Raw genomic sequence first — 23489 nt, 5'->3', positions numbered from 1 at the left:
TTGGGAGTCATTTGGAATGGCTGCCCAGGACTCGGGGCAGCCGAGTCTTGGAATGGACCTAAGGGCTACCATCTCGGAACGGATGCTCAGAATTGGAACCATGGTCACTTAGTTCTTGGGCGACATCCTGAGATGGCTATCTAGAACTTGTGCCATTTTGGAACAGCCCAGAACTTGGACACCTTAGGCTCTAGGGTGCCTCTTGAAATGGCTGCCCAGAACTCGGGTGCCCCTGGGTAGGGCTGCCCGGAACTCATCAGGTGCCATTTTGGAGTGGGTACTAAGCGCCATGGTGGCATCTTGGAAGGGCTGCCCAGCCCCTGGGCACCATCTTGGAGGTGCCATGATCTAGCCCTGCGGAGGGCGGAGGGTCCTAGGCCTGCCAGGAGACAGGGAAGACACAGGGCCATCGGTCGACAGGCACGGGGCCTTCAGGCACGGGGTGGGATGTCATGCACACTCATCCATGATTGTCTTTTCAGGGGCACCCCAAAGAGACAGAGGTTCTGGGGGGCTCGCGGAGCAGAGGGGAGATGAGATGTCCTGCAGCACGGCAGGAGGCCGGTGGCGGGCCATTGCCGTGGGAGGAGGAGAAGGGGGATGCCCGCTCCTTCTCTCTCCCTGACGTGCACAAAGCCAGTGGAAGCTCCTCCTGGTGACATGCGGCACCTCCCGCCACCCAGAGCCCACGCGCCCCATCTCTACGCCCTGAGAGCAGGTCCCCTGAGCCAGCAGGTGGTCTCAGGCTGAGGATGGGGGCCAGGAGGCCAGCGGAGGCCTCGGGTGGGGACTTACGTGAAGGCAAAGGCCACCAGGGCCCCACTGACCACTATGAAGTCCAGAATGTTCCAGAGGTCGCGGAAGTAGGCGCCCTGGTGCAGGACAAGCCCCAGGTCGATCATCTGCGGGGAAGAGCAGGCGCTGAGGTTCGGCCCCTGCGGCCCGCGGGAGAAAGTGCAGGGGGCAGGTGGACGGACCTCCCCCTGCAGCCTGGGGCAGGAGCGAGGGCCCTGCGTGGGGGGCGGAGGCCCCACCCGGTGACAGGCAGCGAGGGTTCGCTGGTTCCAGACCTTGGGCTGCCCCTCGATCGGGTCCTCAGCCAGCCCTGGGGGCTCTGCCTTCCCAACCCCCAGGAGTCTGTCCACTCCTAGGCCACCAAGCCCGTGCCGCCCGCAGGGTCCACCAGGGACCTGCGCGGGCTTCCAGGTCCGCCCGCCCTCAGGTCTGTCCTGCTCGCAGCCGCCAGAGGGCGCCGGCGCACACCCAGCCCAGCACCCCCCCTCCCCGGGCGCAGAGCCCCGCGGTTGGCCGCCCCCTGCGCGGCTCCTCCAGGTGTCGCAGTCGCCCTTCTCCCCTCCCTGCCCCTCTCCCGACTCTCGTGGCCGCCCCTCGGTCACATGCACCACGTCCAGGCCTCAGGGAAGCCGTCTGCACCCGGAGGGTCCTGGGGGCTCAGAACCCCGCGGGGCGCTGGCGGCTGTCCCCGCGCTCACCTTGATGACCATCTCAAAGGTGAAGACGCCAGTGAAAACGTAGTCGAAATATCGCAGCACCTGCAGGGGGCATGAAGAGGGCAGGGATCACCGACCTGCTCCAGCAGAGACCGACCCCTGTAAATACTGCAATTGCCTATTGGTCTGTGAGACCCCCCAGCAAAGTCCCCAAGGAGCAGAGTTTCCACCCAGAGGAAGCGTATCTGTCATATATGGTTGGGCAGGGCGTGCACTGCACAAAAGCCCCTCCCACCCCTAGATTTGTAGGTTGTGAATGAGACTTTCCAGCAGATGGCAGCAAATCCCATGGAATCCCTCTGTGAGGACGGCGGGCACCGAGGCCAGCATCCAGGGGCCTTGTATATTTGCCCCAATCTCTATGTGTGCTGAGGGGGCCCTGGACAAGTTCAGGGGTAACTGGATCCTGTCCCCACTGCGTCCTGGTTCCGCTGGGTCTCTGGGCAAGGTTTGTTTCCATGTGGTGTCTCCTAAGCACTGGGGCTCACCCGGCTGCTTGCTGTCACCGTCTGTGTCCCATGGCCACGCTCTCACCAGGGTGGGTGATTCTCGTCCGCCCGCCCCACTGTCTCAGCCTCGACCAGTTTCTGCCTGGATGATCACCGACCCTCAGCCCTGACTCTCTCTCCACCGCGCACAGCCCAGCTTGGTGGTGACCCAGGGTGTGGCCTGACCAATGGTGCACTTAAGGGCCTGGTAATTACTGGACACGGCCACCGGAGGGCGCCGGTGAACACCTGCGTCAGGCTCTCGCCCCTTCCTGGCTCCCGCTACTGGGATGAAGTCCAGTCTTCCTGCTGGTCTAGCGGCTCTGCACGACTTTCTGGTCACCTCCCCAGGGACACGGTGCCCTGCTTCCACCCTTCCCTTGCTCCTGGCCTCCTGCCTCCTGGATCCCACCCCAGGGCCCTTGCACAGGCTGTTCCCTCTGCCTGAAACGCCCTTCCCTGCATCCTGTGGGGTCCCCCTCCTCCATGCTTGGCTGGGAATGGCTTTCCCGGCGAGGCTTTCGGCGGCTACCTGTCTACAATGCCACCTCCCGGCCTTGGAATCCTGTCCCCGCACCCCTCATCCTTTCCCAGGGAGCTGTCTGTTATGGTATCAATCATCCCGTTGTCCCCCACATCAGTCCTGCAGAGATAGTCCCCATGTGGCTGCTGCAGCTCCTAGTGCAGGGCCAGGCATACAGCAGGCGCTCAAGGGTGCTTGCTGAGTGGGTGCCCGAGCAGCTGGGGTCGGGCCTGCAGGAGCCGCTCTGATATCATGTCCCGGGTGTGGCTGCCACCAGGATGCGGGCGCGAGGGGCCGGGCTGCTGAGCTGGGCGGTCCCCATGGTGGGGCGATGGTCCTGGGCGCCGCCAGGGGCAGCAGGAATCCTGGCCCCGCCCACCCTGCGGAGCTGCGCCCTGCGCCCTCGGCCCTCCTGGCCAGGCAGGGCGCACGGGGTCACCGTGGGCCTCTGAGGACCCGAACTCCCGCTGCGGGCTGGGCGGGGGGCTGGCCGGGGGCCCCAGCAGGCTCTCTGCAGCCCCTGCGTCACCTGCCCTGCCAGCTGGGAGGCCCGGGAACTAGGAGCAGGAGGGAACCTGGAGGGCTGCCAGGTCCGGCCAGGACCCAGCACAGCCTCCGCCGTCTTCTGATTTCCCTCCCTCCGCCCGCGGGCCTCGGGGCGCCAGGCGGGGGGGGGGGGGGCAGGGAAAGCCAGCGAGGCCTCCGAGCCCCGCCCTGGGCACTCACCTACTTAGCATGAGCCCCAGCCTCGGCCGGCGGGTGAGGAGGGCGACTGTGGGTCTGGGCAGGGAGCGGAGGGGACAGGCCAGGGCCCCAGGAGGTGCCCCACCCATGAGGTGAGCCGCTGCCCCTCTCCACCAGGGCCAGGGCTCACTTCTGACTGGCAGATCTCCAGGGTGACCCAGGATGGTCACTTGCTCCCTCTTTGTCTCCCACTCTCTGGGTCTGACCCCTCCTTCATCAGTTGGGGTCACCTGGAGAGGGCTTTGCCGGGATTAGATAAGTCACGGTGGCCAGGCGGTGGCCGGCACCCTGGCCGCACCTGTCATCCCAGCGGCTGGGGAGGCTGAGGCAGGAGGATCGGGAGTTCAAAGGCAGCCTCAGCAACGGTGAGGCCCTAAGCAACTCAGTGAGACCCTGACTCTAAATAAAGACAGCGTGGGGCTGGGGCTGGGCCCAGGCCGAATGCCCTAGGTCCAGTCTCCAGCATCTCCAAAGACTACGAGGACAGACAGACTGCAGGACAGACAGACTGGACGACCGACCGACTGCCCGCCCGTCCAACGGATGTCCAACTTGGGCAGCTCAGGCAGCTGGGCCCGGGGTTGGGCACACACACAGCCAGGGGCCGGGTGGACGGGGCTTAGCAGACCCTGGACCCCGGAGGGTTCTGTTCTCCAAAAGTAAAAGTTTGGGCTGTTTCTGCCCCGGCCTCCCCTTGGCCTCCTCCCAGCCCATCCTTCCTCCAAAGCTTCATGTCCTCGTGGGAGACTCCACGGGGAGAGCTGGCTTTTGAGAGGGCACCTCTAAGTCAACCCGGCTCAGCCCCTGGCCCCCTCCATTCCAGGCAGAGCATGATCCTGTCCTGTCCCCGCCACCCCCACCAGGGGACCCAGCCGGGTGGTCCCCTCCAGGGACGTCTTGCCCTCAGAGATGTGCCTCCCCTCCCTGCAGACACGGCTGTGCCCGAGGCTGTCCCCAGTCAAGCCCCACCCGGCTCGAGTCTGGGGCTACAGGAGGAAGGGGACGGTGAGGCGGGTCTCACATTGTTGCGGGGCGCGTTGGGCTGCACGGGGTCCTCGGCGGCCAGGGCGATGCTGCTCATGGCGATGGCCATGAGGATGCACATCTCGAAGTAGCGCAGGTTGAGGATGTAATGGCACAGGCGGCGAAGGCTGTTGGGGACAGATGGTGTGCAGAGGTCCACTCAGAGCTCAGGATCGCAGGCCTTCTACCATAGCACTGTTCGAAATCCCTAACTTCTAAGGGCCACACCCACCAAGCCATCCTTTACCTAGGGCCCTCTCTGGGTCCTAGGACCCCAAGAAGGCAGGGGAGACCTCCCAAGGGGAGCCACAGACATGTCCGGTTTACCCTGTTGAAGTGGGCCCCTCCCTCCACAGAAAGCCCTCTTCCCCATGCTGATTTTAGGACTGGCAGCAAGAGTCCAGTGTAGATAAACTTCCTATTTTCGTGTCGCCCTGTTTTCTTGGCCACTGGCAGGGAAGATGCCAGCACTCCAGGTGCTGGACACCCCTTACTAGTTTTTCACAAACGCATCCAGTATAGTACTTTGTAGAACTGTGCAAACAAGGCCTCTGGCCCTGAGCTGGGCTTCACAGAGATGTCTACATTTTTAAGATAAGTTACAAATGGGCTCCATGGTGACAGCTGGCAGGGGGAGGAAAGAAAGGGGAGAAGAAGCTCTCCCCTTCTCAGGTGTTGTCCTTGAAGAGTTAACTTGCCCAGAACAGTGAAAGAAAAAGCTGCTTTTCTGTGAACTTCTGCAGACTGTGAACTTCTGGGCCCCTCCCCTGACATGCTGGGGAGAAAACTCTGAAACCCTGAACTCGGGGTTCAGGGGATTGATTGATGACAGCAAAAGCTGCGCCCTCTGAGCCTGGCTGCAGCCACATACAACTGTTTCCTGCCGTCTTCGGCACCTGGCCTCGTCTGCCCCTACAACACTGTGGCTCCTAACGACTCTGGAAGTCTTGGTCCCCACACTGGGCTGAAGAAAGGGGGATGAAGGGTGTTGAGGACCCATGGGTCACAGAGATGTCCCTCCCTCCCTCCCTCCCTCCCTTCCTAGAATCAGCTGTGGGACGGGAACTCTCATCTGGAATGTGGCCTGGACCACGAAGACCAGAGGGTCACCAATGCCGGAGTGGGACACACTGGGGTCTCCAAAGAGGTGGTGACTGAAGCTCTGACTCGCAGCCTGATCAGAGCCCTGATGGCCCAGGGCACCTTCCTGGGTCAGCTCGGGATGCGCTATGACAACGTCCACCTCATACGACTTCAGGACGGGCCACTCCGGGCTGATGGTGGTGTTGGGGGGTGGCTCCCCCTCTGCTCCGTGGCCCTCGTCCCCTCCCGGGGGCCCCGGGCCTACTCACGGGTTGGTGGTGGACAGGATGAACATGGAGCTGTAGGGGGGCATGGGCTTGGGCCCGTCCTCCCCGGGCTCCTCCTGCTCCTCCTTCTTCTCCTCCTCTTTCCTCGGCAGTGGGTCGGGGTTGGCGTTTTTGTTCACTGTGGGGACAAGAACCAGGGCTCCCTCCGTGGTGGTTTCCCAGGAATCTCTGGGCTCCCGCCCACCCCAGGGGCGGGGCGTGTCGCCACATCCTCACTGACCCTTGTGGGGGGTACTTCATGATCCCCACTGACTGACAGGGAAACGGGGGCACAGAGAAGTGCAGTGACTTGCCTCAGGTCACACAGCCTTGAGGGGACACCTCAACCGCCTGGCCCCAGAAAGCCTGTTTCCAGCCACTCTGTGGCCCTGAGTCTGCTGGGCTCCTCGAGGGCTTTGGTCAGCCCTGTCCCTGTCCCGCCTGACCTTCATGCCGAGGCTGGGGGCACCCAGGGGGTGCTAACGGCCCCACTTAGGGGGACATGGGCTCAGGCCACGGCACCCCTTTCCACGCTGTGTGGCTACTGGGCACAGGGCACGTGCCCAGACTAGATGGGGACAGGCTGGGGCGTGGGGGACACTGGGCGTCCAGGACCCAGGGTGAGAAGAAGGCAGAGCGTCTCGTTAACGGTTCAGAAAACACGGTTCGCGGGTCGAAATGGTGACATCTGGATCTAATATCTGAGACACTGACGCTCCTTGGGCCGAAGCAGCGCCTGTCCGACATCCCCGAGGTCCCCGAGGTCCCCGCGGCCGCTCACCTTGGACGACCGTGTGGTTGAGGGGCGGCCCTGGGGGCGGGATGTCCACCGCCGTGTGCTCGGGCCTCCCGGTCCTGGCCGAGGCATCCTGGCCACTGCTGGGGTTGGTGACGATGAGGCTGTTCTCGGGGGCCTTGGGGGCGCCGGGGTGCGACGGGGGCCCTGGGTCATTGGGCACCCGGCGGCCGGCGCTGCTGTGCGGGTTGGCGGCCGGGGCGGGCATGGGGCCAGGGACTGTGCTGTTCCCCATCTTGGCGGGGCTCTGGGGCGCGCCGGCGGGGCCCAGGCTGTCGTGGGGACTGGCCGGCTCCGCAGTGGCCAGCTTGTTGTTCTTCAGGTTGTCCATGTCCTCGGCCAGCGGCGCGTCCTGGCGGCCCAGGTCCTGCTGGATTGGACGCGTGGTGGACAGGTTGGGGCCGGACACAGGGACCCCGGCGCCCTGGTTCTCTCTGAGGAAGGCAGGTCAGCGGAAAAGAACCACAGCAGAGTCAGGACGGTGGGGACAGGGTGGCGCCTGCCCAAGACCCGGCAAGGGACGGCCTGGGGTGGCTCAGTGGCAGGGCGCTTGCCTAGCACACACCTGCCTGGGGTCACCCCAGAGCCATAGCCAAACCGACAAACCAAGCCAACCCACCAGTCCCACCGCCGCAGCAGCCCAACCACGTCAACCCAACCCAACTAACCCAACCAACCTAACCAACCACCAAACCAACCAAACTAACCAACCAAACCAACCTAACCCAACCAACCCCACCGCCCCACCAGTTCAACCATGTCAACCCAACCAAGTCAACCCAATTAACTCAACCACCCAACCTAACCCAACCAAATCAACCCAAACCAACTAACCAACCCAACCAACTCAACCAATCCCACTGCCCCACCAAGTCAACCCAACCCAACTAACCCAATCAACCAAACTAACCAACCTAACCCAACCAAGTCAACCCAACCCAACCAACCAAGCCAACCAAATCAACCCAACCCAACTAACCAAACCAACTAACCAAACAAACCCAACCCAACCGATCACACTACTCCACCAGCCCAACCACATCAACCCAACCAAGTCAACCCGAACCAACCAACCAAACCAAGAAAACTAACCCAAACCAAGTCAACCCAACCCAACTAACCCAACCAACCAATCAACCTAACCCAACCAAGTCAACCCAACCCAACTAACCAAACCAACTAAAACAACCAACCTAACCCAACCAAGTCAACCCAACCAAATCAACCCAACCCAACCAACCCAACCCAACCAATCCCACTGCCCCACCAGCCTAACCAAGTCAACCCAACCAATTCAACCAAACCAATCAACCAATTCAACCAAACCAAGCCGATCCAACTAACCAAACCAACCAACCTAACCCAACCAAATCAACCCAAACCAACCAACCAAACCAAGAAAACTAACCCAAACCAAGTCAACCCAACCCAACTAACCCAACCAACCAATCAACCTAACCCAACCAAGTCAACCCAGCCCAACCAACCAACCCAACCAACTAACCCAACCAAACCAAGCCAACCAACCCAACCCAATCAACCAAACCAAATCAACTAACCAAATCAACCCAACCCAACCAAGCCAACAAATCAACCCAACTCAATTAACCAAACCAACCAATCTAACCCAACAAATCAATCCAACCAAATTAACCAAACCAAGCCAACCACCCTAACCCAACCAAATCAACCCAACCCAACCAACCAAGCCAACCAACCAATCAACCCTACCAAATTAACCAAACCAACCAAACCCACCAAATCAATGCAACCAATGCAACCGACCCAACTAAACCAACCCTACCAAATCAACCAAACCAACCAAACTAAATCAACCAACCCAACCCAACCCACCCAACCCAATTAACCAAACCAACCAACACAACCCACTCAACCAGCCAAACCAAACCAATCAACCCAACTCAACCAACACAACCAAATCAAACCAACTACACCAACTCAACCAAGCCAACCAACCCAAACCAATCAACCAACCAACCCAATCCAACCAACTAAATCCAACTAACCAAACCAAACCAACCAACCAACCAACCAACCAAATCAGGCCATTCCATGGCGGCTTAGCCACAGGCCAGGGGAGATTCACCGCGTTCTCACTCTATAGATGAGACGGGGATCAGAGACTGACGGGGCCCTGCCCCAGGCCACACAGCCAGCTGTGGCAGAGCCAGCGTGGAGCTAGCCTGGAGCTAGTCAGCAGAGGCTCTGCGCCCAATCCCAGGTGGGAGTAGATACCGGCTGTGTGTACCCACACCTCCTGGAAGGAGAAGCCAGGCAGTCCCTCTGTAGTCCCCGCAGGGAAGGCCCTCACCCTCCGTCACGTGGGTCGCATGGACGCTTGGGAGGGAAGTCAAGGAGCTGTGTGAGCCCGAGCAGCCTGACTAACCTCTCTGAGCCTGAGTTCTCTCAGGTTATGTTTTTATCCTTTTTGGTTCCACGGCAGTGGGACCGTCCCCATGTCCTGGAGACTGAAGTGGTGATCCCAGAGGCTACTCGCTACGTGACCCCGGAGAGTCCCTCAGCCTCAGTTTCTCATCCGTAACGCAGAGTGGTGTCCTGGGAGTCCCATGAGGACTAGAGGTGGCCACGGGACACTGTGGGGTGCTGCTAGGCCTTGGGCCAGGGCAGGATTGGTCCTGCTGGGTGTGGGCTCGCCCAGGCCCAGGCCCCCCTCCTCCCTCCTCCCTCTTGCCAAGACAGGTCCCCCGGGCCCGCCAGAGTGACCTCTTTTGGACAAAGGGTCTTTGCAGATGCCATGGAGGATCTCGAGAGGAGACTGGCATGAGCCCAGACCCACGGCAAATCCTCTCGTAAGGGAAGGGAAGGGGGAGACCCGGGGACACAGGTGATCGCCATGTGCTGGCCAGTCAGGGAGGCCACGGGTGGTGCGTGGCATCAGAGACCATCCGCCTCTGCCCTCCGGGCATCGTCCCCGAGTGCGGGTGACGGGAAGTGAATTCCAAACCAGGGCTTCCCCGCCTGTCACAGCGCCCACAGGTGCGTTCTGAGAAGCCAATGTAAGCTGGGAGTCTGGCCGGCGAGACCTTCTGGTTAAGTACCATGTGAGCCTCCCTTGGCCTCCACAGGGGAGGCCCCAGGGCCCCGTGGACCAAGACCCCCAGATGCTCAATCCCCCACATAAAGAAGCACTGGCACAGAATCTGTGGGATCTCCTGAAGACGGTCCACCACTTGCAGACACCGGGGACTCCTAACGTGGCGCTGGGCACACAGTGTTGCTCAGGGGATTCAGAAAACTGTCCCCCCTCAGTGTGGACACGGTTTCACCCCCGCGATTTCTGACCTGCGCCTGGTTGAATCCACCGCCGCAGAACTGCTCGTATGGCGGAGGCCACCGTCTAGATTTTTTTTTTTTTTAATAAAAGCCATCTTTCTTTCTTTTCTTTTTCTGGGGGATGGGCAGAGCTGGGGATTGAACCTTGTGTACGCAAGGCAGGCACTGTACCAGTTGAACTATTCCTAGCCCCCAACTGTCTAGATTTTTTTTTAATTTTTTTTTTAATATTTATTTTTCAGTTCTCGGCGGACACAACATCTTTGTTGGTATGTGGTGCTGAGGATCGAACCCGGGCCGCACGCATGCCAGGCGAGCGCGTTACCACTTGAGCCACATCCCCAGCCCTGTCTAGATTTTTAATGAAAGATCTTCCTGCCCCCAAGCAGACCTAGTCAAGTCACAACTTGAAAAGGAGCCCATCCTTCGGTCACCATCTAAAGAGATTGTGTAAAAAAAGTCACACAAGCCATGTGCGGTGGCATGTGCCTGTAATTCCAGCAACACTGGAGGCTGAGGCAGGAGGATCGCAAATTTGAGGCCAGCCTCAGCAACTTAGTGAGACCCTATCTCTAAATTAAAAAGGGCTGGGGTGAGTCGGGGGTACAGCGCCCTGGGTGAAGAGCCCAGCACCAAAACAGAGCAAAACACTCACAGGACAGGGAGGCCGGGACCGCGAGGACCCTCAGGGTGCTTCCTTGCAAGGTGACATTATTGAGGAATGGCGAGGGCCCTGGCCTTAGTTGGCTTTGTCCTTCTTCCTCTGGGTTCCCGCTGGCTGTGTGTGGGTCAGGGTGTGTGACCAGGCGCAGGCGCAGAGCCTCCTGCACCTGGGGGGGGAGGGGGGGGGCTTCGCTCCAGCATCTCGGAGGCAGGAGACCGCGGCCTCCCCGCTCCTCCCGGGGCTGGCCTCTGTGCCCTGTGCCCCAGGAGGCCATTGCATAACAGCCTGCGCCGTCCCTCCCGCTGGCCCGGCTCGTACTGCTGGGCTGCGGAGCTCCTGCCCCGGACGCGCTCAGACCCCAGATCCAGGGCTGGCCCCCATTATCTGGGGAGCGAGGTAACAGGAACCCCCATTCAGCTCGCTCCACGTACACCTCGCTGACCCCCGATGGCCCCCGATGACCCCTGATGAGGACCGGTGGCCGGGGTGGTGGCCAGCGCAGGAAGGCTGCCGGGGGCGGTCCTCGGACCCCGAGGCCACGGCAGGGCTGGCCGAAGGAAACGGGGCGATGGGGGACTGGGGTGCACGGAGCGGGCGCACGGGGCTGCTTCAGGGCTCAGGGCAGGATAAACCGGGGTTGGGCGTCCTCTGGGCCTGGGTTGCCATGGCGACCAGTGCAGGTGGACAGGACCCCGCAGGCCCCTCCCTGTGCCAGGACTGCGGGGAGCTGTCGGGGAGGCAGGGCGCGCCCTGGGGTCACAGGGATTGCGTTCACTGGGAATCAGCCAAGCTCCTCCTCACTTTGGCCGCCCTGGGGGGCCCCTGCCCGACACCACGAAAGAGCAGGTGCTGGGGCAAGAGATGAGGGGAGGAGGGAGGTGAGGGGACAGACCTCCGTTGACCATTCCGCAGGGACCAAGCCCTCAGGGAGCGGCTGGGACAGGGCCTCAGGGATGAGGCAGGGATCAGGGGAGGCTCGGGCCTCGGGGCTGCGGCATCATCCCCATAGAGACCAGAAACTGCGTATTATTTTATGTCTGCAAATTAATTAGATTAACGCCTCGTCTTTGATTTCCCCCTCTTAATAATGCTTGAATCAGCCAGATATGGTATGGTGGCCCGGGCTGCAGCCCCAGCTACTCAGGAGGCTGAGGCAGGAGGATGGCTTGAGTCCAGAGGGCGGGGCCAACCTGGGCAACCCCGGGAGACCTCAGGTCAAAAAAAAAGAAAAAGAAAAAGAAAAAGAAAGGTTGGGCACAGTGGCTCGTACCCATGATGCCGGAGGCTGAGGAGGCTGAGGCAGGAGGGTCTCGAGTTCAAAGCCAGCCTCAGCAAAAGTGAGGCCCTAAACTCAGTGAGACCCTGTCTCTCAATAAAACACAAAATAGGGCTGAGATGTGGTTCAGTGGTGGAGGGCCCTTGAGTTCAATCCCTGAAACCAAAAAAAAAAAAAAAGCAAAATATGCTTTCCTGAGTGTTTATTTCCAGTGAGCATTATGACTTTTTTTTTTTTTAAACCAGCCAACTGACTAACTTGCTTCTCTGCTGGCCTCAGCATTTGCAGTGTCTATTAATAAGGGACCTATCGGTGACTGACTGGTTCCCACGGGATCCACTGAGGCCCTGGTGGAGGTGGGGGCTACTGTCTCCTCTGGAGAGGGGGCGAGGCCCTGGGTGATGGGAGGGCTGGATCTCCATCCTCTCCCCTAGGCTGGTGGCTGGCCGCTCCTGGGAAAAGCCAGTTCCCTCTGCAAAACCCGGGAACTGGAGTGGGGAAGCTCAGGCTGCGGCTCTCAGGCCCTCACCCTGTGTGCTGATGAGAGTGTGGAGGATAACAGGCAGCACTTCCTGGTGCTCCCTACTGCTGCTGAAGCAGCTGACAGTTTCTTTGTGTCCGCAGCACTGGGGACTGAACTCAGGGGTGCCTTGCCACCCAGCCACACCCTCAGTCCTTTGTATTTTATTTGTTTGAAACAGGGTCTTGCTAGGTTGCTGAGGCTGGCCTTGAACTTGCCATCCTCCTGCCTCAGCCTCCCGAGTAGCCGGGATGACAGGGGTGCGCCCCCCTCCTGGCAATAGCTCCCCGTTCTTGAGCACAACTGGCCAGTCTCAGGGAATTCACAGCGTGAGCTTAGCCTACAGTAGGCACTTAGCAAATGGTGAAAGGCTCCATCAGCCCAGTGGGGAAAGCTCGGGAGGGACAAGGACCCACAGGATGGTTTTAGGAAGGCATTGAGGAAATACGGAGACCGAGTGGCGCCAGGGCCGAGGGGCGCGGTGGGCATCTGGGGAAGGGGAGTAGGTGAGGTCCCACCCAGGAAGACACTGTCCTTTCTCCTGGGCGACTCCCTACCCTCTCTCATGCAAATGGAAAACCGGCTTGTAATCATCAGAACCTTTCATTTTAAGCCAACGTGGTTTTGACCAAACTCAGAAAACACTCTTTGTGTGTTTTTAGTGTGAACCGCATTTTTCTGACTGCAGCCCCTGGACGGTACAGGAGGCCTGGCCTCTGCTGCTGTGGAACCTCACCAGGACTTGGCCGGGTCTAGAACACCGCGACACCGTCAGCACCTCCCTTCCTGGGCTCTGAGGTGTCTACAAACCCCAAGTCGTCAGCCTGCGCCTGCGCAATCATGTCCCCGCAGCCACCAGAACCATGTCACTGCGTCCCCAGAATCCCTGCGCTCAAGTGTGGTCTCTGGAGGGCAGCGCTGACCCCACCTGGGAACTGCTCAGAAAGGCAGAATCTTAGGCTCCCCCGAGGCCCAGGTCCTGAATTAGAATCCGAGTTTTAACAAGATTCCCGGGAGAGTCTCTCCCTCTCTCTTTCACACACAGGGTCAAGTTTAAGAACTGCCGGCCTCATTTGGATACCACAAAACAGAATCACTGACCCACACCACTAAGCCAATCAACCCAGAGCCCTACTGGTCACATAAGGGGGGACTAAGGGGACCCTGGTTTATAATGGAACAATGTCCACACCCCCTTGAAGCTGTTGGGCCCCTTTGTGAAGAATCACCTTGAGTACTCTTAAGGAAGGAGGACACGGTCAGGGACCCAGTTAGCCCTGGCCTGGGGACATGCCCAAGAGCCTCTGGTACCCTGCTGCCCCTTCAACTCTGGGGCCCCCAAGAGCCTTCCCACGTTCCTGGAACACACCAGGTAGGCCGAGACTCGGCGAGCTGGGAAAAGGTCTAATTTTACTGAGCACTTACTAGGCCCGGGGCCCTTCCAGGCTCCGTGGACTTCACCTCGTTTAACCCCGGCAATGGCCCGATTCCACTCGCTGGGCCTGTTTCCCAGGTGGGAAGACAGGTGCGAGGTCACTTAGGGCCACCAGCAGCAGCACAGGGAGAGCTGGACGAGAGCTCTCCTGCGGGGTGCGGCCCTCCCCGGGCTGCCTGATGTGCCCAGGTGGACGGTCCCCGGGGCTCCAGGCTGCCCGTGGGGCGCTGCCCTTCGCCCCTGTCCTCTCCCCTCTGTGAACCAGGGCTGGGACGCGGCTGAACCCCACTTACTTCCTCCGCCGGTGCCGGCGCTCCTTGTCTTCCCTCCGCGCGTCCGTGTCGTGTCGTAGGTGGCGGGAGGGCCGTGCCGGTGTCGCCTCCTGCGCTCGCCCCCGTCGGGGCCCTCGCCCTCGCCCTCTCCGCCGCGGGCGGGCCGGCTGCCCTCGCGGTGGCGCGCCCGGCGCTCGGGCTTGTCGTCGGCCGCCTCGTCCCCGGGCCTGCGGTGCACGCGGTGCCTGCGCGGCTCCCGGTCGGCGCCGGTGCGCGGCGACCCGCTGCGGCTGTCCCTGGGCGCCGCCTGGCGGTGCGCGTGCCTGCGGTGCGCGTCCCCGGCCTTGGGCCGCTCGGCCTCGGCCTCCCAGAAGCCGGGCTGCTCCGGGCCTCCCTCGCGGGGCGGGTGGTCGGACTCGCGGCCGTAGGGGCCCTCGCGGCTCGGCTCCTCCTGGCCGCCCGCCCAGGGCCTGCGCGCGTCGGGGCCGGCGGGGTCGCGCGCGCGCTCGCGCTCGTGGTAGCGCGCCTGCTTGCGCAGCAGGTCGTCGGCGCGCGGCGGGCCCAGGCGCGGCTCGACGGCGGGTTCGGCGGCGCGGCTCTTGTTGGTGTTGTTGTTGCGGTTCTCCTGCGGGTCCACCACCAGCGGCCGGTCCAGGTGCGTCTTCACGTCGGGCCGCAGGTGGCGCGCGTAGGACGCCTTCCAGCGCTCATCCGGGTCCAGGCCGGGGTAGAGCGCCTCGCGGCTGGCCAGCAGGTGCTGCTTGCGCATCTCGCTCGTGCACTGCTCCCACACCGAGCGCGCCGCCTTCTGGTTCCTCTGCTGCTCCTTCCTGCAAGGCAAGGCCGGTCGGCGCCCCAGGACCTGCGCCCCGCGCCCCGCGGTGGATCCCCTGGCGCGGCCGCGCCCACCCGGGTCCGCACGCTCAGCCTGGCCCGACGGGGCGGCCCAGCGGGTGTCCCGGGTGACCTCCCAGGCACCTGGGCCCGAGGCGGGCCTGTCAGCCTGGCTGAGGGCCCTACCGTCTGTCTTCTCTACTCTGCCGCCAACGGCAGCGCGGGAACCTCTGGGGTGGCTTTGAGCATCCTAATGGCCTCGGAGATGGCCACGGAGGCCAGCGCGGTGGACATGAGCCTGTGCACGTTCCACAGCCCCCAGTGCCCGCGTGGCCTGAATGGGAGTCTGGGGTCACAGAAAGGAACCAGGGCAGCCAGGGTGGGCAGTGCGGGGGCTGGGGTCCCATTCAGGGCCCTCGGAGCCTCCCCAGGGCTGTGGGACACGGGTGGTGTTATAGGGACCGTCGCTGTGCTCAGGCTGTTCCTAACCTCACCTACCGCGCATGCGCCTCCCTGGGCTCCCCTCCTGCAGCCACCACCTCTTAGTTTGGAAAAGCTGCCCCCTCCCCGTAGTCCCAGAATGCAGCGCTCTGCAGCATGAGACCCCCTGAGTCCCCCACCCGCAAAGGCACGCTCAGAGCACTGTGTCCTCCGCTTTCTTTATCCAAGGTCTCTGGTTCCTCACTGCCTTGTTCCCGACCCCAGCGAACTGTCTGCTCCATGCACCTTCAGAATCTGTCCAGGATCCTGCTACATCCACACCTCCTCGGCCCCATCTTGGGCCAGTCCCCATCTCCTTTGCAAGGACAGGCTGGTGCCCTCAACCTGCCCTGCTGGGCCACCTCCCTCCCTCACTTCCACAGTCCGTTTCCCCACAGTGGCCAGAGGGCACCTGTGAGCACTTGAGTCAGGTCCTGACCCTCCTCTGCTCCTTTGCCAATGATGCAAAACCCAAGTCCTCCCCGTGGCCCCCAAGGCCCTGCATGACCTGCTCGTCACCTCCTTGCCCTCGTCTCTCCCTCCACAGTCCCCTTTCTGCTCACTGGGTTCCAGGCACACCAGCCTCGTTCAGATCCCCTGAACACACCAGGAGTCTGCCTCAGGGCCTTTGCATATACCAGTCCCTCTGCTTGGGATGCATTTTCCCCACATCTCCTCCTGGCTCCTTCCTCACCTCCCTCAGGTCTTGCCACCATCCAGGGGAGGCCTTTCGTGAGTTTGAAAGCACAGCTCGGGGCTGGGGGTGCTACTCAGTGGCAGAGAGCATCCTCTCCCCCCCCCCACACACGCCAGGCCCTGGGGCCATCCTCAGCAGCACCACCCTCTGCACTTCCGCCCTCCCCTCTCCATCTTTTTTTCTCTAGTTCTGTGATCTTGTCATCGCCCCCGTTGACTTGAGAGCTACCCAAGTGGGGCTTTCCAACCTTGCCGGGTGGGAGCGGGGCACCTCCGCCCAGTGGTTAGGGATGGCCCACCCCCGACTCACACAGCTATGCAATAGGGGGCTCACTTCCGCCACCTCCTTGGCCTTCTGCAGCGCGAGCTTCTGGTTGGCGGCCTCCTCCTCCTCTTGTTCGTCCTGGAAGGACACAGGTCTCCTCACAGGCCCACCCTGGGAGGTGTCCGAGCACTGAAGAGCAGGCTGGGGCTTGGCCTGGGGGTCGGCCACGCAGAGCCGGGGTCCCCACAGCAAGGGCCACCCGCTTCACGCCCAGCGGCCTCCGGCCACCAAGCCTGTTCTGACCCAGCCAGGGGCGGCCCGCGGAAGGACTCGCTCTCTTTCCTGCCTCACAGGCCCTTGTCCCCAAGCCGCGTCCCCAGAACACCGAGCGGTGCCCGGTGCAGGAAAGTGCTTTCCCAGGCTCCGCTGGGCACCACCAATAGCCCCAGAAGCGGGCTTGGGCCCCCACTGCCCTGAGCCGGGGTCGCGGCCACTGTCCGGCTGCCTGATGGCCAGGTCAGAGAGGAGCAGGACGCAGGCATGCTGGAGGACACACAGGAAGGGGCGCTTTGCGACTTTCCACCCTTCAGCCGTCACAGGGGGCTCAGCTGTGATGTGCACGTCCCTCGTCCCCAGTCCCCGCGGCCGGAGGAGGCTGAGGCAGGAGGATCGCGAGTTCCAAGCCAGCCTCAGCAAAAAGTGAGGCGCTAAGCAACTCAGTGAGACCCTGCCTCTCAATAAAATACGAAGTAGGGCCGGGGAGGTGGCTCAGTGGTCGAGGGCCCCTGAGTTCAGTCCTCGGTGCCCCCCCCAGGCCCCCTCGAACAAAGAAAGAGAAAAACCCACGTCCAGAAACAAACCCACTGTTCAGGACAGCAGGCGGCTCAGACGGCGCCTCCTTCACCCTGAATCTGAGGCAAGGAACAAGCACCTGGGAATCAGGGGTCAGGACGCACCGGGACAACTCGGAGCAGGACCCCTCCTGGCTCCGTGCCCAGCTTTCCTTGGAACTGGGCACCTGGCGACTGCTCCAAAATACTAGATCCCTAGGCCCTGGAAGTTTCCACAGAACCAGGTTCGGCCTTGGAACCTGTGCTCCCAACAAGCTCCCAGGTGAGTGAGTTCAAGTCCAAGCAGCCAAAACACAGTGGCCAACAGCACGGGTTCCAGATCCCGGTGGCCTGGGTTCAAATCCCAGCTTTGCTACTAATTGCTGTGTGCCTTGGGGGAATCTCTAAGCCTCTCTGTGCCTCACATTCCTTATCTAAAATCCCAACTCTCGCTCACTTTCCGACTTCACTCTTCCCCTTAGCGCTTCGCGCCATCGAAAAAGCCGCGCATCTCTGTGCACCGATCTGTTTCTCGTGGGTCTCCCCAGCTGGAATCCCTTCTCCAAAAGGGCTGGGTTCCTGGCTCTAGACCAGGGCTTTGCTCACAGTAGGTGCTCAATATGTGCTCACTGAATGAGTGACGAAGTGGGGCTCAGAGAACTTGCCTCCGAGGTTTCAGCGGGACATGCTGAGGCCCCACGGGCACCGCGCTCACGGGTGCCCAGGAACCCCTGATGGAGAAACGGAAGGGAAGCCGCGGAGGCTCAGGCCTCCCTGCCTCCTGTCCCCTCTCCTGGATGCTGGCCCCTGAGCAGGGGCTCTGGGATGAGCTCAGGGCTGGACCGGCTCCAGGTGGCCCGGAGCTGGGGACAGTGAGGGCTTCCGCTCCTCCCCCGTCAGAGGTGGGGCCTGGAAACCATCCCGCCCTCCAGCCGGGCTGACAGATGGAGGGTTGGCAGGGTCTGCTCAGTTTGGTTTGGTTCCGAGTCCTGAACACCTCACGCCCTGGGGAAGGCCCTGGACGGAGGGAGGCTCCCAGCAGGAAGACCCTGCACGTGCCACTGAGCTTTGTTCCCCCTCAGGCCTAGTTTGGACCTGTGACCAGCTCTTACGTTCCCAACAGACCTGTCCTCCTCTGTGGTTCCTTCTCCTGGGCTGATGCACCCACCCATGGAGAGGCAGGGCGGACTCCAGCCTCGCCTGTGCTCTGGTTTCCTTGTGCAGTGTGCAACCTGTACAACTGTTTTTGGAAGCCCTGCTCATGGGTCATTCTAGGGACATGAACTGTGTTACTGAAAGCAGTGGGGCCTTCCTGGGTCCACCTGAGGTTCACTGGACTTTCAAGGAGTCCAAGGTTGCCCTAAGGAGCATGTGTCACCGATTTGGGTAACTTAACCATGAGTCAGCACTGGTGTGAGGTTCTTCCCCCGACCCCCCATTTCTCTCTGGCCCTATTTCCTCTTCTGTGATATCTGAAGGGCCACGTCTCTGCTCTTTCAGGTCCTAGTGTGTGGCAAAGTCACGTAACCTCTTGGGGACTCAGTTTCTTCATCTGTGAAGTAGACACAACCCTCCCTGGTCTGGATGTGCTGTGGGTTGAACCTGGGGCGCTGCCCTCCTCCTGAACTACACCCCCTTTTTATTTTGAGAGAGGGCCTTGCTAAGTTCCTGAGGCTGGCCTCAAACTTAGGATCCTCCTGCCTCAGCCTCCCAAGTACCTGGGATGACAGGCGTGTGTGTGCCCTGTGTCCTCTCCCGTGGGCAACTCGGAGCAGGACCTCTCCCCCAGCACAGAAGGGCCTTAACGTTTTCTGTGGTTGTTGGTATTTTGATTTTCGTCACGTGCTGGGGAGGCTCACATCCCAGCCTCCCCGCGCCAGCCAGGGGAGGCTGCCTTCCCTGAAGGCTCACTGTGTGCTGGGAGCTTAGCAGAGCGCTTGATGTGGGTCGTGTGATTCTTGGCTGTGGCTGCTGAGATCCTGCCCTGGGGCCAGTGGTCCTGCCTGAGCCTCAGTTTCCTCCTCCACTCGAGGGAGGCTACAGTAGCTGGTTCCACAAGCATCACATGGTCACTGCTATCCTCACAAGGAAGTCCAGAGAGTGTCCCCTGCCAGCTCCCACACACGGGGGGACCCAGTGGAGCTCCAGGGTCCTGTGCAGGCTACTTGCTAGCTGACCTGTTTACCATACACTCAGCCTCCACGGTGGCTTGCAAGTGGCCACTAGCAGGTCCAGAAGGAGGCCAGTGGGGGAGAGAGGCGGGAGCTGCTTACTGGCCACCATCTGTGCTGGCCACAGCTCTGGGTCCCCTAAGACCATGGGATCTACGGGAGCCCCTTTCCCTCAGGTCCAGCTCCTCCACTGTCCTGGGCGGTGATGGTGCCCGGGGCCTGGCACTGCCCCCTTCCTTGGGAGCCCTGCCTGGTCCCTTCACCGGGTCCCGGGTGGCGCTGGCCATCTGCTTCCTGCAGCCTCCAGGCCGCGGGCCTCTCTGTGCTCTGCTGGGGAACCGGCTGGTGGAGGCTCAGCGCCCTGGGAGGAGCGGGAGGCTGGCTCTCCCCGCCTGGTGACCAGGTCCCTAGGTCCCTCCCGCTCTGCCGCCCACAGGTGGTGCCTCTGCCAGACACAACGTCCCCACAGACCTTGGTGATCTCCTGGGCGTTGGCCAGGTTGTCCACGGGATGGCCAAGAACACATTCAGGAGGGTGTCTGCCGCCGAGTCAGGGAAAGCGGCCATGGAGGGACAGCACGGGGACCAGGCTCCAGTCACCCAACCTCGCCCCCACCCGACCCTGACCCTCCCCCACCCTCCCTCACCTCCCCGCCCCACCCCCCACCCTCCCCACCCTCCCTCACCTCCCCGCCCCACCCCCCACCCTCCCCACCCTCCCCACCCTCCCAGCCCCGCCCCCGTACCCTCCCCCACCCTCCAGCCCCGCCCCCGTACCCTCCCCCACCCTCCCAGCCCCGCCCTCCAGCCCCGCCGCCCGCCCCAGGATACAGTTCCCGAAGAGCGTGAGCACGATGAAGTAGATGGAGAACACCATGCCGCCCTGCACGCCGCCATGCGACTCGATGCCGTTGTACATGACCTCGTTCCAGTCCTCGCCCGTCAGGATCTGCAGCCGGAGGGCGGAGGGCAAAGGCGGCCTCAGCAGCGGGCGAGGCCACGACCCCGAGGCCACTGTCCCGCCCGGCTGGCAGACCAGCTCCGTGGCTCCGAGAGTGCCAGGGCCCACGCGCGGCTTTGGGACCGAGGAGCCTGGCGGGGCCACACGCCCGGCCACCAGGGTCTCCCCTCGTGGGAAGGGGATTCGCCCCAGCTGAACTGTGTCCGTCTGGGTTCCTCTGTGGAAGCCCCTGTCCCCGTGTGGTGCTGGCAGAGGGAACTGGGGGGTGTCACTGGGGCCGGGTGGGGTCATGAGCCCTCGCAAGAGGAGAAAGAGGGACCTGGGCTCAGCTACCATGAGTGGTGGTAGCTGTGGGAGGGCATCTGCAAGTCACAGCCTCGCCAGGAGCACGCCCCGGCCAGCCCCGGCCAGCCCCGCAGCCTCTGGACTGGGAGACACAGATGGACGCCGCCCAGGCTCTGTGGCTCAGCAGACGTGGCCACACATTTTTTATACCAGGCATTGAACCTAGGGGTGACGTGGCCACACATTTTTTATACCAGGCATTGAACCTAGGGGTGCTTAGCTTCGGAGCCACATCCCAGCCTCTCTCTATTTTTCATATAGAGACAGGGTCTCGCTGAGTCGCTCAGGGTGTCGCTAATCTGCTGAGGCTGGCATCGAACTCTCAATCCTCCTGCCTCAGCCTCCTGAGCTGCTGGGATTACGGGCGTGACCACTGCAACCCGCAAGACCAGCTGTAACATCCCCCAGATCCCTCCGTGCGCGGAGCTGAGTGGGGGTGCCAGGTGTCGACGACCGATGTGGGGCCAGGTGCAGCTCGGAGGCAGGATGTGGCCCTGGGGTCCGCCCCCTGCACTGTACTGCAGGCCCCCAGGTGGGACCTCAGCTAGAGACACCTGCGGGTGCCCGGTGCCAAGAAACCCGTGCCAGGGCTCAGCACTTCCCCGCAGGGCACAGCCCTCTCCAAACCCTGTCTGGGCCTCATTTAGAGGCTGCCTCTGTGGGAGAGGGAAGGAAGGATCCCCTCTCTACACACTCGAAGTCCCTCCCAGAGAAAGAATCCACAGGGAAAGGCCTGGGGATCCGGGGGAAGCCCCTCGGAGGCCGTCCAAGTGCCCCAATCCGACACTAAGAGGTGTCGCCCTGCCCCGCCAAGGTCATACCTGAAACACGGTCATTATTGCTGCCGGAAAGGTGTCAAAGTTGGTGGGCGGCGTCCCTTCATCGAAATTGAACCTGTGGGGACAACACGAGTTTCCCGTGAGCCCCACCCGGTCAGAGTCTGGTTTCCAAGGCAACACCCCCTCTCCCCGGGATGGGCGGTACCCACAGCCCCGACCTCCTGGGTGATGCCCGGGGGCGTCGGGGTGCAAAGAGGGCAGCAGCACCCTGCGGCGGGGCGCCCTGCAGCGGGGCGCCCTGCAGCGGGGCGCCAGGGACTTGCCGGGGACGCTGGGCACTTACTGGCCTCCGAAGAGCTGCATTCCCAGGAGGGCGAAGACGACGATGAAGAGGAAGAGCAGGAACAGCAGGCTGATGATGGACTTCATGGAGTTGAGCAGGGAGACCACCAGGTTCCGGAGCGACGCCCAGTACCTGCCCACGGCGGGGAGGGGTCAGCGCCGGCCACAACCCTGGCCCGGCCCTGGAGGAAGGCCCCCCGGAGTCCCCAAGACTTACTTGGTGACTTTGAAAATACGTAGTAACCTGAGAGCTCGCAACACGCTGATTCCAAATGACGTGCCGGGTTTGATGACAGCCCAGATGACCTCAAAGATGCTCCCGATGATGACCTGGAAGCCGGGACGAGGGCTCAGCGTGGGGACACTGGGGTCCCCGGCCGATTCGCAGACACCCAGCTCTGAACCCCGAGGGCAAGTGGGCTGGGGGTCCCGGGCCGCCCTCTCTTCCCCTTTTACGAGGATTGGAGGTGGGAAGGCTGGGGTGCGGCTAAGGGGTGCGGCTCTGGCCCAGCCTGCAGTGGGCTGCTTCCGTCCCCAGCACCGCCACAATAAAGGCCACACCGACCTGAGGACTCCCGAATCACCCACCCGCTACTGCTACTAGTAGGACCAGGCAGCACCTGGAAGCTTCCAAAGACCCCGGGTCACCACCATCATCCTGCGCTCTAATCACCTCCTCCTCCTTTTAAAGAATGGATGTGAAAGTCCTATTGCATAAGATCAACCTGGTAATGTAGCTCCTTGGGGCCACAGAAAACACTTTTTTTTTTTTGTACCAGGATTAAGCTGGGACATTTAGTCACAAGCCACATCCCCAGCCCTTTTATATTTTTATTTTGAGTAGGACTTTGTTAGTTTTTGAGGCTGGCCTTGAACTTGCAATCCTCCTGCCTCAGCCTCCCAAATCGCTGAGATTACAGGTCTGCTCGACTGTGCCCAGCTGAAATTTAATACGCCTTGCCTCTTGAACCCCTAGCTTAGCAACACAGCAGCTGTAGGGTATCTGTTGCTTCCTCTTGTAATCATGGGGCTGCCTGGAGCTACAGTTGCTGCTGCCATCCACCCTTGTGAGAGCACACTGGCCTGACTGTCACCAGCTGGAGAATAGATCAAAATTTGAAGTGTGGTTTCTACTGAGTGTCACTTTTGTATCGTCACGATGTTGAAAATCATAAATCGAACCATCGTAAGTTGAATCATTGCCGTCACACCACCATAAGTCAGGGACCGTCTGTGAGTGATGTGACCGTTTAACTTCTCCACTCGACTGCAGAGAGACACTTGGGGCCAGGCTTGTCACGAACAGAGCTACTCTGGACATTCTTTGTTTCCTTTCAAGTCCTCACACTCGCTGGAGAAGTGTTTTACCCCTAAGACACCTTCAACCCGAGAGAGAGAGACTCTCTCTCTCTCTCTCTCTCTCTCTCTCTCTTTTTTAACAGAAAGAAATTTGTTTTATTCCTAAAACATTTTGGGTCATTTATGTAGGTAGTTTTGTTTGTATATATTTTGTTTTTTCCTCCAACACCATAGTTTCCTATAATAGGGCAGAAATCAGTACTAGATTCAGAATTATTAAGAATTTTTTTTAAGATAGAGTGAGAGAGGAGAGAGAGAGAGAGAATATTTTAATATTTATTTTTTAGTTCTCGGCGGACACAACATCTTTGTTGGTATGTGGTGCTGAGGATCGAACCCGGGCCGCACGCATGCCAGGCGAGCGCGCTACCACTTGAGCCACATCCCCAGCCCCTTATTAAGAATTATTAAGGCTGCTTGAGAATACTGGAACTGGGTGCAGGATTTGGGGCGTCCTGGGGAAGGCACATCCACTATTTGACACTAACGCTGCTACAGTCGGGATCTTAAAG

General features: G+C 61.1%; 1 protein-coding gene across 1 annotated transcript in view; it reads right to left on the bottom strand.

Annotated features, from left to right (window-relative positions):
- Positions 1-777: 777 nt before the first annotated feature.
- LOC308640634 (voltage-dependent P/Q-type calcium channel subunit alpha-1A-like) overlaps positions 778-23489 on the bottom strand; it is a gene marked incomplete at its 5' end in the record, with an annotated part of 42354 nt that continues 19642 nt past the window's right edge. The window contains 14 exon segments of the mRNA XM_081312453.1: positions 778-902; positions 1494-1553; positions 4288-4417; positions 5642-5777; positions 6420-6868; positions 13938-13987; positions 13990-14746; positions 16226-16329; positions 19664-19701; positions 19704-19730; positions 20023-20140; positions 21319-21391; positions 21620-21751; positions 21836-21948. Coding sequence (XP_081168579.1) covers positions 792-902; positions 1494-1553; positions 4288-4417; positions 5642-5777; positions 6420-6868; positions 13938-13987; positions 13990-14746; positions 16226-16329; positions 19664-19701; positions 19704-19730; positions 20023-20140; positions 21319-21391; positions 21620-21751; positions 21836-21948 — 2298 coding nt within the window. The 3' untranslated portion in view covers positions 778-791.

The sequence above is a fragment of the Spermophilus citellus genome (assembly GCF_964194105.1).
Source record: "Spermophilus citellus genome assembly, contig: SCAFFOLD_622, whole genome shotgun sequence".
Lineage (NCBI taxonomy): Eukaryota > Metazoa > Chordata > Mammalia > Rodentia > Sciuridae > Spermophilus > Spermophilus citellus.
This window is presented reverse-complemented; position numbering and strand designations above follow the sequence as displayed.